Raw genomic sequence first — 17,870 nt, forward strand, 5'->3', positions numbered from 1 at the left:
AGTTTTCTTTCTTTCAGTTCCTGTGGCCTGAACCTTTTGAGCCCAAAGTTGACAGGCTTCTTCCTTGCCTCAGATGCAAGCTGCTTACAAAATTTGTTAACAGGAAATGGTGGAAAATTTGAGTTATTGTATGGAAACAAAAAAGGAAGAAACAAACATGGACAGCTCAAAACATAAAGTAAGGAGTTAGAGGTAAATCCACCTAGTAATAAGCAATAAAAAACTATAGGTTTCATTTTTTCTTACAATTATCCCTTTTTATTTTAATCCTTGGGTTCAAAAATATTATATACAGCTATATAATATATCAAACTCCCTACTTATATAAAATAAATCAAATAACTACAATTAATGTAATGTATTTAGAATAAATATAGAAATCATTTAAGAACAAGCTCCTCAATCATCCATTCTTTACGGTTGCTGCTGCCCATCATCCTCTAAAGAAAGCTATTATTACACACTCACAGAATTATTCAATTAATGATGGCACAACTTAATGAAACAATTAAATCAGAAGACTGATTTTATTTTTTTTGGTTACACATTTCTTCATAGTTTTTCACTACATACAATGTATTAAGTAGAATGTGTTCTTACTTGCACTCTATTGACTAAACAGTTCATTATGAACCAGGCTAAAATATTTGCACATTATACTGGAATGTTAAACAGGGCCACATATTAACCAAGACCAACTTTAAAAATGTTGAAAAAAAGCAGATTTAATTAATAAAATAACAGAAAATTGCATCTATCTACTCATATCTTCGAAATGAATGGATAAATTGTACAGGTTCAAGAAATATCCATGAGGATATGTTTAATTGTGAAATTTTTGCTGAAAAAATTTGGTAAAATATGCAGCCATATATGCAATGATAATCTGGCCAAATATTTTCCATCTACTGCATTTAAATTTATATACACTGTATTTTTAACCACACATACAATCATTTTGAAGCCTTCTTAAATAAATGTGTGAACAATTCTCGTCATATATCTGTCCTCCATACAAGGTTATTTACTGCTGTAAATTGACCACCGTATGTACAGAGTGTACTGACCATATTTCATTTGTGCTGGTATAATTGTTACCTAATTACACCCAACTTCACAGTGTGGTATCTATGTGTTACAAGTGCAGTCAGGCATGTGATACACTGTGGTGCCTGTACCAACATGCTAGGCTATCACAAACTGCGAGGCTTTTAAACTGGAATAAAATACAAACATTAAGCCACTAATTAGCAAGATCAATTGGGTCAATAATGTCATGTGCAATTAGAACCTGTTAAATGAAGTAAAAGAACCACTTGAATTACACAAACATGTCAATGAAATACACTCAACATTACTCTTCCATAGCACGAGCGCAGCACAGTCAATCTACTTTCAACTCTAACTGCAGAAGAAAAAAAACGGATGAAATATTTTTGCTTGATTATTTTGTACTGTTTCAAAAAATAAGCATACCTGAATAATACATGTTTATGTGCTTAAATTTTCTATGAGGACTAAATACATGAAATTTAAAAAAACAACTGTTAGAAATACCATTTATACAGTATTTTGAGCATAAATGTACAAGATAATTAATAATAATAAATGTGTTTCCTACAACCATTCTAAAATACTACATATTAATACTACATTATTCAGTACATTGAAACTTAAAAGATGCAAAAATAATGACTGGTATCAGGTTCTCTTTTGCAAATATTTTCACTGATACTTAGGATGAACTAGTACAAGTATAATACTGTACCAGCTTAACCCACAATGTCCCGCATAAAATTATTCCCAACGACTTGACAAAATTTCTGCATTTACCACTGCAAGCTATGCTTCTAATTTAAATTGACATTCATTTACCTGCTCAAAATAACTAAGCTCTCATGCTGTCATGGCTTCAAGTTATCACTTTTAATTTAGTGATGTATTTCTTTTTCTTTAGAAAACTAGACCATGCTGAAATGGACTTTAAATAGTTCAATCTACTAATTTAGACCCTGATCTTCTGGCACATCATGGGATAGAATATCTATATCTACTCTGTTTACAGCTGGATGAAAAGATCAATAAAGTAACCATTTTTGTGCATAATATAATACGAAACAAAACATATAATATAATACAAGCATATGTTTCCGTAAATATGATTCCAGTTTAAATTACAAAGAAGTACAAATGGACCTGGAATCATAAAACTCGGGGAGTGAATTTCCAGTATCAGCCAATCAAAATGGAGCTTTCAAAAGTAAGATCATCTGTGATTGTTTGGAAGAAAATTCCAAGCAAAACAGTTTTTTATAATCTCCAAGCTTGGTACCATTAATCTAACTAAATCTGTTCCTAATAAAGCTGCACATTCATCAAGTTACCTCCATTATATGCGACTCTTCAGGAACAAATGCTAAAATTTGGAAATCTGTATTATGCATGTATGTCATCCCATCACTTTTTTATTTAAATATATTTTTTAATTTGTTTAAAATACAGTAACTAAAGCTGCATTCCCTCTCTAATTCAAATATACAATAATTTAACATTGCCTAGTAGCTTCCAATAATTGATTACATAATTATCTAACATCTTACTACTTTAATATAAATGCATCCAATTGTTCCGTTCTTTCTTGCAAACCCTTAGTTAAAAAAATAATGAATCTATGATCACTGATATGTCAGTTTTGAAAATGTATTATGTCCCAGATTGTCAGTATGCATCTTCTTCAGTTATCTGTTTTCATTTCTGACCTTGAGAGTTTCAGCAAAACCGGTTTATTTATGCAAATCATTGATACGGGGTAGTGACAATTGGACGGCAAAAACATGTTCTGAACGGGCAGGCATATCTGATGCAACCATTCTGGGTGGGTCTGTTTACATCATGATACATACGAATATAGAACAATTATCTCAACTTATTCAACAGATATTGGAATCCTTGATGTCCCCCCCCTTTTTTTTCTTGATCCTGTTGTACATGGTTTTAAAAATAATTGTTAATATTCTTCATCAGATTAACCACAAATTCACATGATGCCACTAACAATGTGTGCTATTAATGTTGAGGGAATAAGCTTTAAAAGACAACCATATATACTCACACACAAGTCAGAGTCTGACTCAACTGGACTGACTTGGATGTGCCATCAAACAATGTGATAGCAGACCTGCGTCATTCAGTTTGTTATGAGCAGTTAGCAGAACAAACATTATAGGCCCTGATCTGCCAGTGCATTATGCAACAGTAGATCATGGTCTATGTTGCTTGAATTTGGACCTGCCTTTAAGTGAGTGTATATAGTAGATACATTAGACGGTAAATTTGTCTTGGTTTTAGCCGACATCTTCATTAACTGCTCCTATTCATGTTATATTATTCATGATTATGTCGAAGCAATTAATTCAGATTAAGTAGACACAATGTACTGAATTATGATAGCCAATATACAGACGTCACAATGGAAAAATCACAAAATTATGACATATTATAATCAATGCTGCATTAATTACCCAATACATATTACTATAATAACACTTCTGTACAGCTATGTACACAATATTTATCCAGAACTCTTTACATAACCCATAACAAATATACAATTAATGATTTCCACTGGCCACAAAATGTGACCTTCTGACAAATGGAGAGAGGAGAGAAAGAAAAATTTAGATAAGAAAATACACAGTGTGCAAATATACCAGTACATTTAAGAACATGAATTCAATTTAGAATACAGTAACAACTCATTTATAAGTCAAGTCCAAATGCAGACAACATAGACACTGATCTGCCAAAAAATAGTGTCAGTAGATTAGGGTCTATGTTGTTTGTTCCACTGATTACTCATAATAAATTGCATAAACCCATAATGTACTATGGCCATTCTGGGTCTGTGCATTTGGCAGTTGAATTGATTTATAAGCGAGTAATTATAGTAGGTTTTTAATGTCAATTATTCTGAGGAAAAAAATGTACATGTTCCATTACAAGTCTTTTATTTTACCAATGATCATCAAATTATTATACCCGGTAATTATGGACATATCAAATCATCACAATAGTAAATAACAAAATTAAAAAAAAACTATGACAACCTCTTCAACCTAAGTAACCTTGTAAAAATGAAATATCTATACACACAAAGTGTTGTGAAACTTAGGTCAACAAGTGTCATTTTTAACAACAAGACTGTAAACCAGTGGTTCCCAAAACTTTTTGGGCCATCGCCCCCTTGGTTATCCTCAGCACCCCCTACCTTACCCTGTGAATAGCATTATTAAGCATTAGCACCCACCTCAGTAATCCCACTTGTAATAACACGTCCAATGTATCCTATCAAACTACCAAAGTTTAAAGAAAAATTAAGTTATGAATCTAATGAAGAAGCGAGGCAAATAGTTCTGAAGAAAAAAAGGGATGACATTTATCATCAAAATTTCAAATGAATAAGAATTTGAATGAATGAAAGGAACGATGCTAAAGCAAATGTCAAGAAGATTGTAAACAAAATAACAAGGCAAGTTTTAAAAAAATAGGTAACAATATAAAACAAGAAATGTGTAAATACAACATTGATGCCCCTGCCAATGATTCATGTGAAGGATAAAGTGCAAAGAAAGGGATAAATACTCTGCAAACTTTGGGAGAAAATCTTGAAAACTTAATTCAACCTAGTGTTTTAAATGCAAAGCTTAACATCAATTTTGAATCCATAGTCATGAAGCTGAAATATATTTGTGATGTACAGGATGAGACAGGATAGACAGACATTGGTAAAATTTTAGATCCCCCCCCCCCACTTAGATATGACAGTTATGTAAGAAGTCAACATTTTCTGAACATAAATTACTGAGTGAGAAATTAATATACAGGGCCACAAAATATGTCAGACTGTGCTGGAGTTTTGGTGATGAATTCAATGCAAGCTCAATGCTTAATTTCATAATTGGTTTGGAATGTTATCAAATGATATTCAAGACATGGGTTTGCTTAAAACAAGAATTAGCTTGCAAAATCTCTACACATATCTACAATATTTAATGAACAGAATGCAATTTTTACATAAATCATCTCTGACTATATCTATATGAATACATAGGTGAACTGTAGCTTGTAATGGCAGACAAAACAATTAACTACCACATAAATGATAAATAGTTTAGTATGAGATATATGACTGCTAATACAAAAATCTATCTATTCACCTGTCTCTGAGTTATAAGCAGGTCCACAAGTTATCCAGTTCCATTATAGTACGGGAGTGGTGTGTGTTAATCTATCTATCGACATTACACATTTTATCAGAATTTATCAGTAAGTGCCAGCAATAGGACTGGAGACAAATTTAAAGAACAAGCAGCTTTTCCATGAGCTTGTCAAAACTACCCTGTTGGATTTTACTTTTGTTTTAGAGCAAAACATGTACATTAAACAATAACCAATTATGACAAATAAAATCAAAGTATTAAGAGTACTGGTGGCTTAAAAGGCTGAAGTGGTACTAATTTACATAAGATCAGATGGAAGAATACAGCTTCACATGCACTGCTATTCATTTTCCCTTTTACTATTAAGCACATTTTGCTCTAAATAATCCTTACAGTTCCTAAATTTTCTTCTACTAAGTGTCACAAGAGAATTTATATTGAAACTGGAAGAATTATTTAAGGACATGGTGGTGAATTGTTGTGATTTCCTTTTAAAAACGCTGTCTACTATCACCAAATGTACTACCAACCGTGCCAATGGAAGAAATCCAAGGGAGATTACTATTAAGGTTTAATTATTTAACAAAATTTGAGTTGCCTCTCTTGATATGCTATTACTCACTTTTTGAAGCCCGTCTACTTTGTTACTATTCTAAGTAATACAAACTGGCAAAGCAGACTAGATAAACTAGGAGTAACTAAAAAGTACAAGTAATGACATTGAGGACAAACTAAAAGAATGAGCAACTTTTCCATGAATTACTTGTTGGCTCTTCTTTTCATTTCAGAGGAAAACCAATGTACATTAAGAAATGCCAAATTCTGACCAGAACCAAGATTGCGATAAATATGAGAAAAATATTTGTTGGGCTATCTAGTGGATGTCATGATCATTGCTTCTGTCAATATACACATCATGCAATGGACACATATTGCAAAAAAATGGGTCAAAAGCACAATTAAATGAAATCAAGATCACAGAAATCTTTAGATATTACAAATGATTTTAAAGAATCTCAGTAAAATTGAATGTAATTATTCTGCTACTTGCACTAGTCATCATTAATGGTAACACAGTCTGTAGTTGTCTGATATTGGCATGATCAAACAAAGCAAGCCATGAAACACCATCATCATTTGGACCATCTCCATGCTAAATGCAGCCCAAAATGTGGTTGGTCAAATCAAGTTGAGGAAAAGTCTTTTCAGAAGGCTTACTGGTTTGATTACAATCACGTTAACTCATACAAAAAGACTGTGCATTATTCCAATATTAATTATTAATAATTTGTGTCATACTTGTACAATTTAAATGTGCCAATTTTTTTTTTTCCATTTAAAGAAACTCAGTTTTGTAGGCTGTCCCTAATAAATAATTCAATCAAACACGTTATTTATTATATCATGCTGAAGAAATTGCGGCTATTTGCCTTTCGCAAGGATGTACTAAGGCAGCTGACTCTAGCCAGCCTATGTGGATAAGGAATTCATGACCCTTGGAACATGAGTCTTATGCTCTGCCAACCAAGCTACCACAGCGATTTATTAAGCAACTGTTCATGTACAATGATGATATACATGGCTTGCTGAGTTCTCACTTTCTTTACAAAACTCGGGGAAAGCAATCTTCCCTTGTACTCTGAGAAATATTTCAAACTCAACAAACTGTGTATCATATTAGAGACATTTATAAGAATCCTAAGTACCCACTCAACTCTAAAAACGAATTTTACTTTGCTTGGAAAACTTGATGAAAGGTTTTAACTCAAGTGAATATAATCAATGGGGTTTGTGACAGTAAAACCAACAGTTCAGCTATTTCTCTACCAAAAAACAAATCAGCAGTATGAAAGACCTAGAGATAAAACAAAAGTTACTCCATCTTCATCCCTTATGCAGAATGGTTAAGACTTGAAAATAGCTTTCCCATAAAATTTCCTGGTATATTCACCTCATCTTCAAAATGTACATTTCATGTAGTATCACAGCAGGCTGGATTAGACTGGTCCCTGAGTCCCAGCTTATTTAGGCACCTTTAGGATTTCTGAAATAGAGATAAAGTACAAGTCTACATACTTTGAGGGGAGAAAAAAAATCAACCTCTTAAAAGTTAGCTTTTTTGCAGCTCTTTAAAATTCAAAATAAATGATCTTTTTATCAACTTTATGTGTGAACTGTGCCACAGTTCACTAGATGTATATTTTTTCTTGTAATAAAACAGACTATGATATCTATTATGTTCCTTATATAATAGTTTCAACAAATACAGTAGCCCACTGTAAAAAAAAATTTAAAATAAAAAACTGACAATGAATGTGGATATGTGAGAAAGCTTGCCAGTAGCTTCTCGTGGGTCGGTGGTTCTTCCCGCAGTTTTCCTGGGTTCTTCCTCCACCATTAATACTGGCCGCCATGTATAGCCTATCTTGCGCTGAAAAATGGCGTTAAACCCTATAACAATAACAACAACAACTGACAATGAATAATACTGAATAGTCATTGCTCATGGTATTCTTCAGATACAGTCACAAAGTGAGTGTTATAAAAATGTATCCAAAATTGTTTGCGCTATCATGCACCAAGTCATTGCTGACAAAAACAAACAAGTCATTACTGTGGATGTTGAAATCAATGTCTGTCCAAGTGCTGACTGACAACTTGTATATATCACAAGATATCTTTGAATATATCACTTCACAGGTTCAGTGACGCATAAAAATGTGACCAGTGAGGTCTGACTTAACCCAAAATTAAGTAGGTCTGGTTTTCAAACTTGTTCACAAAAGCATGGTTATGTTAACAGGCAGATATCACTTTCCTTCAGAACCCATTACATATTACAAGATGTGTTTTAGTGACCCCCACCCAACCATATCAATGGCATCATTAATTTAAGAGAATCAGTCACATCAAAAGTTCCTTTTGTGGACAGTCATCATGGTTGTCATGTTGGAGGTCAGATAAGCACCATTTTTATTCAGGACCACCCACTGTAACATGGGGTTAGTGATAACACTGAATCAATAAATCTGCTGTTCACATGAAGAACCTATAAAAAGATTTCTAAAATGGCTGCCATGGCAGCCATTTTGGTTGCTATATTAATACCATTTTATTATGGGCCAAACTATATGCTACAATAAGGATTTTAAGGACAATGTCATCATTTTGTGAGGTTAGATTGCAACCATTTTCATTCTGGACCAATTAGATATCACAGGAATTGTTTCCATAAAATTCCTGTGTTGATTCAAATGTTATTTTTTCTCAAGTGGATCTTGCCGATGCCATTGGACACACCACAGGAGCCAACCCAGACTGATCACAACCATGGTTTCTCTACAGTCTGGCAAACTTTTCCTCACAACAGTTCGATCAGATAAGAACCATTTTCATTTACAGTATGTTTAGAAAACATGATGTCAATGTGATCAATTTAGGATAAGTAACGCTATATCGTCTGTACAACCCCAGTAAGTTGATTTACAAGGAGTTCATAACGTCTTCCAAAAGTTTTGAGAGTATTTTTTCTCATGGATATTAAATGTTTCTTTTTTCTCAACAATACTGAATTTTTTTCTACATGATACTTCTTTATCACAGTATAGGTAGGTGCAAAAATTACAAGAACTCGACCAGCTACTGTACTACTACATCAACAGGTATGCTACATCATCTGGTAAGTACCAAAGTCATGCATGACTTCATCCATCCAAATTTTATCCAGTTTATTTATTCATCATATCAAGAAAATAAATAAATACCCAAAATTCTCAGTGCAAAAAGTGAACTATTTTATTCACATTTAATGCTTTGTATTCCATCAGATAAATTCAAGGACTTTTGGGGAAAAATTCAAAAAAATTTCAACAAATTCAAGCACTTTACAAACTTTGTTTTCAAGGCAGTCCTTCCGATTCATGGCTCTTCCAAGGCTGTACAAACCCCTGTCCACCAGAGCATTGTATGAAACTCTATGCCAAGGCTCATGGCTTGCCAAGTAGTTAATAAAGAGTAGCAATAAAAAACAACTGCTAATCGATGATAAACAGACTGATGACAATTATCTCAATTAGTTTTAAAGATTGCTTACTCAACATTTAATATTTCTTGATGTGAGCATACTGTGGACAACATCAAATTCAAATGCTTCCAGGAATTTTCAAGAACAATTGTATGGGTCTACAATTGTGTGAGTTAATTTTTACTTAAAGAGCATTGATTATTCACTGAATGGCTACAGGGGTGCTGACAGATCAACATGCTGCCATTAAATTTTGTGAATGATTTGTGTTTGTCAACAATTTCTGTTCCAAATTACTGAAAATTGTAGGATTTTTCGTAGCCATGCTAACTCTTACTTTCATTTTAAAAATGTTCCAATTGTGAAATATACTGTAATAACAAAAACACAAAATATTTTGGTATGGCAGACCTACTCTTCCTGAGATGCATCCACTTCATGATTTTGTAAGTGTAGGTGAAATAGTTTAGGTGAGAGTGAGGGGGGTAATGAAAAATGGTATTGGTAATATGAAAAAAGAAACAAGAAACAAATAAACAAATACATCAATGAACTTGGAAAAAGCTGTATCCACTCCCAAATTCATTGACAAGGAGATTTTTAAAAAAGCTGAAGAAAAAACCCATAAAAAAACTGCAAGTTCTGATTATATTTCAACAAACTGTCAAGGCATGCTAATACATTGTGCCTGTACAAAAAGCTGGCATGACTTAAGCCGCTGTGATAAGTCACTATATAAATATCCTTCAGTGCACTCTGTAATAGGCCCTGAATAATCCATAGAAACTGATCAATGTGGAGTCAAATGCAATGGTAAAGGATATAAAGAATAATGAATAAAAAAACATTTCACATGAACAAGTTGATTGTGAGTGAATGAAGGGTGCAAAACAAAACTGACCCCTTATCTGTATGTGGCATCTGACACCATTGACTAAGAGAGATAATGACAGACTACTGACCAATTAAACTGCCAGCCAAGTCTTAATTACTAATCAGGGCACCCAGACCAGACAGAATAAACTATATAATGTATATGCAGTCATCTTAACTCCATAAATCTTTTACATTTTCCATACATTTTCATAAAATGTTCACAATTTACTATTTAGGCTTGTTCCAATTACTATAAGATTAAAGAGAAAGAAAATGCTAACGAAAGAAAAACAAGGGTTTAGAATCGACAGCATATTTCCATTTTTCCAAGGGGTCAATTTCATTCTAAAAAAATAGAAACAAAATGAATAAACTGTGTTTTCAAAGAAAGACTGAAAGTCTTGGACTAAATTTATAGCTACTTGTTGTGTGTAGCACTAAGACTGGTCTATCAAAATAAAACGTCCCTTGACATATAAAGAGTGCCTGATCGAAAGGAATTTCACGATTTTTCAAAAAGTGGGGTTCAAAATGGATGATTCCAGAACCAAATTAACAATTTCTACTCAATATCACACAATTTATTTCTCTTTTTAAAGTTTATTACAACTTTATAAACAATTTTTAAATTTATATTAAGAATATTTTTAAAAAATCATGAAATTTGGATGAAAGGTAGACAAGTTGTTACAATATGAATTTGTTGTATAGTGAAAACAGCTGCGGTGTCTGAACCACACTGTCAGAAAGACAAACTTTGTCACCAGGTGTGACTATACAACAATTCAAAAATAAGTTGGCTTGCTATTTGCGAGTGATCCACTGGAAATCTGAATATAAATATTCCACTTACAGCTACTAGTAGATAAAAGAACCTGAAAATTCGTCAATTAAATCCCCATTCTAGTCATTCTGCATACATTTATTTGAAATAATGACTTGCATCTTGAAATCCAAATTATAATTGGGCTCAATAACTGCACTTTTCATGAATATTAAAATCTTGTCGTCCAAACAATCCATAGTAAAATGAAAGCTGATCCTTTGTTACAGTATTTGACAGTGTTTGTAATATTACAAGATCAAGGGTCCAGTCTAATAAAGTTGTTAAAATGTAGCTGGTGAACTTACCATTAGACCAAGATATATTTGCCAAATTTATTTAGAAATGGGCTTATCATCAGATTAATAAGGCATCATAAAATGTATTTCTATATATACATGCACAATGAAAGGGATAAGTGTTGTGTTTGTGTGTGTATATATATATATATATATATATATATATATATATATATATATATATATATATACATATACATACACACACACACATACCATCTATATTTGCTCATTAAGTCGAGTCAAACTGCAAATAATGAAGATCCTGATCTGCCATAGCATAACTCACCTTAGATCATGGTCCATGTTGTTATGCATTAAGTGATTTCAGATCTGTGTCTGTGCAGTTGGACTCAACTTATAATCAAGTATATACGGTATATAATCATATTCACAATATCCATGCAGTGTTCACATTTTTCTTTTCCTTTTGGATCAGATCCGTTACACTCTATATGTTCCGCATGTTTGGGGTTTATCTTAAGAATCATGCATATCACCCAACTATAACTCCAAAACCAATGAAGATTTGCTTTACTTCAACCTTCTCTGGTCAACAATAGATATTCTGTTTATATTTATTAACTGCATTGGTACTGTGAATAACCAAAAAAATATGAAGAAAATTAGTATAAGACTGAAGCTACAGTGATAAGAAATAAAGGAAGTGAATACCATAAAATGGGGTTTTTACTACTGTATATGTAAATTTATCGAGTTTCTATGAAAAACAGATGATTCCAATTTGTACACATGTTCATATCAATGAAATATGGGACAAAGTAAACATGTACAAAATTACATGGATATGTGCATGTGTTGATGTGTCACACAAAGACTTGATGTATAAATACTGCTAACAATTTCCACAGAATGCAATGTTTCATCTGCTCAACTCTGGATAATCAAGAAATTGCAAAATCACTACAGCAAGAAAAGTAGGTCAATGTGATATACACATGTCACTGGTGAGTTGCACAACAGCAATGTCAGAAAAAAAAAGCTAAATGAAAATATACAATCAATGGAGCATAAAAAATGAGTAACTGTGACAATCTTTTTTGTATGTTTCAGAAGAACCTATCAATTTTCGTGAATGTACATATCAAAGAAAACTAAGCTAAATCCAAAAATTAAAAGTTAACACTACACAATGACACTGAAATAGGTAACAAAAGATCCATTATTCTTGCGCATGCTTTGCTAGCAAGACAAAAACGAGCAGCACATAAAAATTCCCATTATATAGTATTATTGTTATTAGTCTCTAAACAAAATATCTACTTTCATGTGAAACAGAACTCTGGAGACTCTGAAGAACTGCAATTTATGTTAAGAATTTTTTTTATATAGATGTCTTCAATTAATTCATAAAAAAATATGGTTCCTAAATATTAAATATTAAACATATGATCAAGAAATACAGTTCGCAGCAATACAAAGTAAAAAATTTGGTAAAGAATTGTGTTGAATGAAATTCTTTCGTACAAAATTTTCTAAATACCGTCTCCAGAGCTCCACTCATTCACAATAAAAAGATAGGGTTTACTATGGTATAATCAGTCTGTGCAAGAACGTCAGTTTTATTACCTAAATATCTATTTCCAATTGCAAATAACACAGACACTGCACTGTCAGCTCATACCCAGATTTGCCATTGCATAATATGTTGGCAGATTAGTGTCTATATAGTGTGTTAGGAATAAAAAAAAACAACAAATAACAGAGATGCACATCTATCATTGCATAATATGAGTTGGACTTGATTTATATGCAAGTATGTATTGTATTTATATTAAAATTTTTGAGTGTAAAAGGTGAAAATGCAGTTGAACTAAATGTTCTAGGCATTATAGCTTCACATGGTCTCACAAAAATATTCACTGGAAGCAAAATCTGTGACTAACATTAATGAAACAGGAAGAGAACCATCTGTAACTATAAAGCCCTCTCCCTTTCTTAATGTGGACATGAAGCTGGTACAACTAGTAAGGTGGGGATCAAACTGGTATAATTAGTAAGGTGGGTATGAAACAGGTATAACTAGAAAGGTAGGTATGAAACTGGTATAATTAGTAAGGTGGGTATGAAACTGGTATAACTAGTAAGGTTGGTATGAATCTGGTTAAGGTGGGTGTGAAAGTGATAAAACTAGTAAAGTGGGTATGAAACTGGTATAATTAGAAAGGTAGGTATGAAACTGGTTTAACTAGTAAGGTAGGTATGAAACTGGTATAATTAGTAAGGTGGGTATGAAACTGGTATAACTAGTAAGGTGGGTATGAAACAAGCACAACTAGAAATGCGGGTGTGAAATTGATATAATTATTAAGGTGGGTATGAATCTTGCATAACTAGTAAGGTTGGTATGAATCTGGTAAGGTCGGTGTGAAACTGATAAAACTAGTAAAGTGGTTATGAAACTGGTATAATTAGTAAGGTGGGTATGAACTGGTATAACTAGTAAGGTGGGTATGAAACTTGATACAATCAGTAAGTTGGGTATGAATCTGGTATAATTATTAAGTTGGGTTTGAAACTGATATACTGTTAACTAGTAAGGTGGATATGGAACTGGAATAACTAGTAAGGCAGACACATTGAAAGTCTTTAACTCTTTATGTTACAAATAATAAAATTTCAAAGATTAGATTAAAGTGATGAGATCATTACTTCAAAAATTGCACTGACTTGAGCACAGCTGATTTTTCAGTACCATAATACACCCATTAGTTAAATCTACAATATTTCACATTCAACCAGTAAAACAGCACATCCAAAAAACCTTCAAAGAGCATCATCTTTTCCATCTTCATCTGCCTCTACGTTTTTATCATATTTATCATCATTATAATCATCATTGTTGTCATCTGCAATAAATATAATTGAGTAAATAGAGAGATACTGAAAGTCTGTTAGCAAATGGCATCAGCATAAAGAAACATGAATGGGATAAAAGTATAGGCCATTTTATGAGATGCTGCAAAGCATGAGAATCATAAACGATAACATATGGCACCATTTTCTACAAATTTCAAAATGGGCATTTAACAATATGCTGAACTGAATGTCATGTTTTCAAAAACTTTCAAAGCATTTGTTTTAAAATCAGTTTTTGAAACTATCAGTATTTTCGACCCCATAAAACCAGATTTACCTGGTGGGAGTGACAGCCTGGGAACAAGCTTAGAGTATGCAGCATACACTTGCAAAAATCATTGATTCATGGGTAACTGGGTCAAGTGAACCAAGATATAGGTCTGTACAGATCAAATATTGTAAATAGACAGACCTAATAAAACTATTTTAAAATGCAAACTGCTCAACTGTTTTCCTTCAGATCTGCAATGCAACTGCCATTGAAACGACATAAGCCACTGACAATCTAACAGTATTCCCAATGTGATGGCAATGGTATGGTCTGTATAAGACAATATTTACTGCTTATGACCTTCATTTTATCCTTGAAGAAGGCAATTGCAGCCTCATGTGGAAAGCAGGCATTACTCTGTTCAAGTGATGTCTGATCCCTTCATATACATCACTACCAGTATACCTGCTGAAGGTGACAAATTGCAACACAGAATGTGTCTGGTCATTACCATGAATAGCGAAATTCTGAAAAAAACAATTTATCCTTCCTACCATACTGGTCAAACAGGACCTCACAAGCTTTTGGGCAAAATATCTTAAATCTAAATTATCAAGATTAACTTTTGCTGAGAAAAATCCAGTTGTGGAGTTGTTTACAATTTCTGAGACCTAGTCACTCTTTGCCAAATATGGATATGACATCCATAAATAGAATATCCTAATTTTCCACTCACTGCTTGAAAAGATGCACTATTATGTAGCAAGTGTTGTTACTTTATACTTAAACAACTTTTGAATTAAATTAGTAACAAGAGTACCATGAATGGCACATTATACACCCATATGTTTAACAATCGCTCAGGCTGATAGCTGAAATTTCTGTGTAGAAATCATTGTTCTTCTTTCAGTCACAATTTGTCTTCATTCAGGACCAGTGACTTTGACTGCTGACCTTTTGACCCCAAAATCACAAGGCTTCTTTAATACCCTATATGAAAACCATCCACAAACTGCTTTGGATTTGTTATGTAGCACTAATGATATTGTGCAGAAAACATTTTTTATTCTTCTTTATGTCACAGTGACAATGACCCTTTGCCATTTTGACTCCAAAATTCAACAGGTTTCATTACCAACTCAAGTGCAAGCCATCCACAAAGTTTGGCACAGATGAGCGAGAACATTGTCTGGAAACCAATATTCTTCATTAAGAGTGACCTTGACCTTTGACCCCGAAATAGATATGGCTCCTCTTTCTGAACCCAAATGCAAGCTATCCATAAAGTTGGGCAACTGTAGATGGTGGATACCTTGAGATAATGGTAAAGGACAGATAAACAGATTACATCATAATGCAACATGCTCAGCCTCATTGCCAGCATACCAAAAACCTAAGAAACACTTCTGAATATTAGGCATGTAGGCTCAATAGTGGTCATTTTTAGTTAAGATCAAAATTTTGCCACAACACATCTGATGAAATGACCTATATAAAAACAATGAAAAAATGTCTACAAGGGCACCTCTGATTCTATATCAAGGACAGCTGCCTGTAAAGGACATTTCTGAATTCCCAGTATCAATAAATTCTTATGTAAAGGCCTGGTAGAGAGAAAACATTTCTGAAGTAAACACAGATCAATAACTTTTGTCCACAATGTAAATTCTGAGTTTTGCATAAAGAACACTTTTCTTTGTCAAAAGAAGAAAACCACATACATTCTTATAAAACAAGATGAATAACTTAATCAAGATTTTTAAATGGCCACTATGATGGTCATACTGAAGTACCATTTTTGTTTAGAACACAGATTTTCAAAATGACTGCCAAGGCAGCCATTTTGGATATTAGACGATCATCACTCGATTACAGTACAACAATGTACCACATGAAGTGTCTGAGTGAAAATCCCATGTAATTATGACCATCAATTCATCACTAGTAGTGATAAAGATTTTCATAATTACCACTGTGATGCCATAGAAGGAGGTCATATTTATGCCATTTTCATTTAGGTCAAGATACTTAAATTATAATAGAAAGTATTTTAGTGAAAACCCCATTTCAAGATTTTTCACAATGGTTGCCTTTGTGGCACAGTTAAACATCATGCCATAACAAATCTTTTAGTGAAATCTTATGGTGGATGTCTGATTAGCACCATTTTCATTTAGAACCATCTATACTGACAGGGAACTCATTGAATGAAAATCCCACAACAAAATGAACAATTGTCATGAGAAGTAGTGGCAAGATTTTCAAGGCTACAAAGACGATTAGCACCATTTTCATTTAGAACCATTTTCATTTAGAACCATTTTCTTTTACAGACTGATCATTCAAGTTTCTTGGGAGGGGATTGGGAATCTTTGTTATTAATTTTAAAAAATTCTGAGCCCCAAAATAGCTTGAAAAAAATTATTGCTCTGATCTTCAAAAAAATGAACTTATTATATGAGTTGTATGTATGTGTGTGTGTGTGTGTGTGTGTGTGTGTGCGTGCGTGTGTATGATTTGGATTTTTAACGTAACTTTAGCAATTTTTCTGTCATGTCGCTACGATGTCTGCAGTGTGGCAGTTTAGTGATGTCTAGCACTGGGGCATCATGCCACAGACATGTAGCATGATGTCCCACCCAGTCACATTATCCTGACACCAGGCTGACCAGTCCTAACACTAACATCTTAATGCTGAGTGCCCGGTGAGGCAACTGTTAGTACCCTTGTTATAAGTCTTTGGTATGACTCAGGCGGGGTTCGAACCTCCCATCTTACAAACCTTCATTATTTGATGCATAAAGACTGCATCTGCAGAAATGTGTAAACAAATCTATCAGCTATAAAAAAATTAGTTTTCACTGATGGTTTAAGTTTCCACATATTAATGCCAGAGAAAATAATTTAAACACAAAAGGTTAATCCAACACACTAGACTATAAAAGATAGGTCAATGACCTAATTATAACTGAACGGTATAACAGTATACCTGACACATTTATATACCAACTTATGTAACTCTAAAAGCAATATGTCTGAGAAACAAGGCACATGAATACCATGATTAACACAATGGTTAACCTGAATCAATGCACCCTGAACGATACATCACTGTAACCCAATTTTAATTAAAAGGTTTAGTAATACACATGACACATCTAAACACCACTTTAAGTGACCCTGCTAGAAACAATATCTGAGAAAATGACCAAAATGGAAACTCTAACTTTAATATTCATGCCAGACAGATACAACAGACTATGGATAGACGTCATTAAGTCATAGGATGGAATTGCTTTCCAATTCAGCCAAAGAACAATGAGGGATTTAGTTTGGATTACTTCTTTATGTCGCAACAATACAAGTAGGTTATTTAGTGCTGAGGCAATTGGAGTAAAGTGCCTTGCCCAAGGACACAACACTGTAGCTAACCCAGTCTGGTCCAATGGCAGGATTAAAACCAGCAATCTTTTGCTCATGTGCATAGCAGATTAACCATTGAGCCACCACAGCTCCCAGTGGTGAGGGAAAGGATACC

General features: G+C 33.3%; 1 protein-coding gene across 9 annotated transcripts in view; it reads right to left on the minus strand.

The window, feature by feature from the left end:
• Positions 1 to 230: 230 nt before the first annotated feature.
• The window catches only part of LOC149782240 (uncharacterized), an 84,854-nt gene continuing 67,214 nt past the window's right edge, over positions 231 to 17,870 (minus strand). For 8 of the 9 annotated variants that reach the window (XM_089933627.1, XM_089933626.1, XM_089933625.1 and 5 more), the window contains 2 exons: positions 14,027 to 14,111; positions 231 to 7,263 (listed from right to left, as the gene is read on the minus strand). In XM_089933627.1, coding sequence (XP_089789753.1) covers positions 14,029 to 14,111 — 83 coding nt within the window. In that variant the 3' untranslated portion in view covers positions 231 to 7,263; positions 14,027 to 14,028. The remainder of the gene's footprint in view (positions 7,264 to 14,026; positions 14,112 to 17,870) is intronic. The other variant, XM_089933620.1, reaches the window with a different exon arrangement.

Source organism: Sinohyriopsis cumingii, chromosome 15, assembly GCF_028554795.1.
Source record: "Sinohyriopsis cumingii isolate HCF-2022 chromosome 15, ASM2855479v2, whole genome shotgun sequence".
In the NCBI taxonomy this organism is placed as follows: Eukaryota; Metazoa; Mollusca; class Bivalvia; order Unionida; family Unionidae; genus Sinohyriopsis; species Sinohyriopsis cumingii.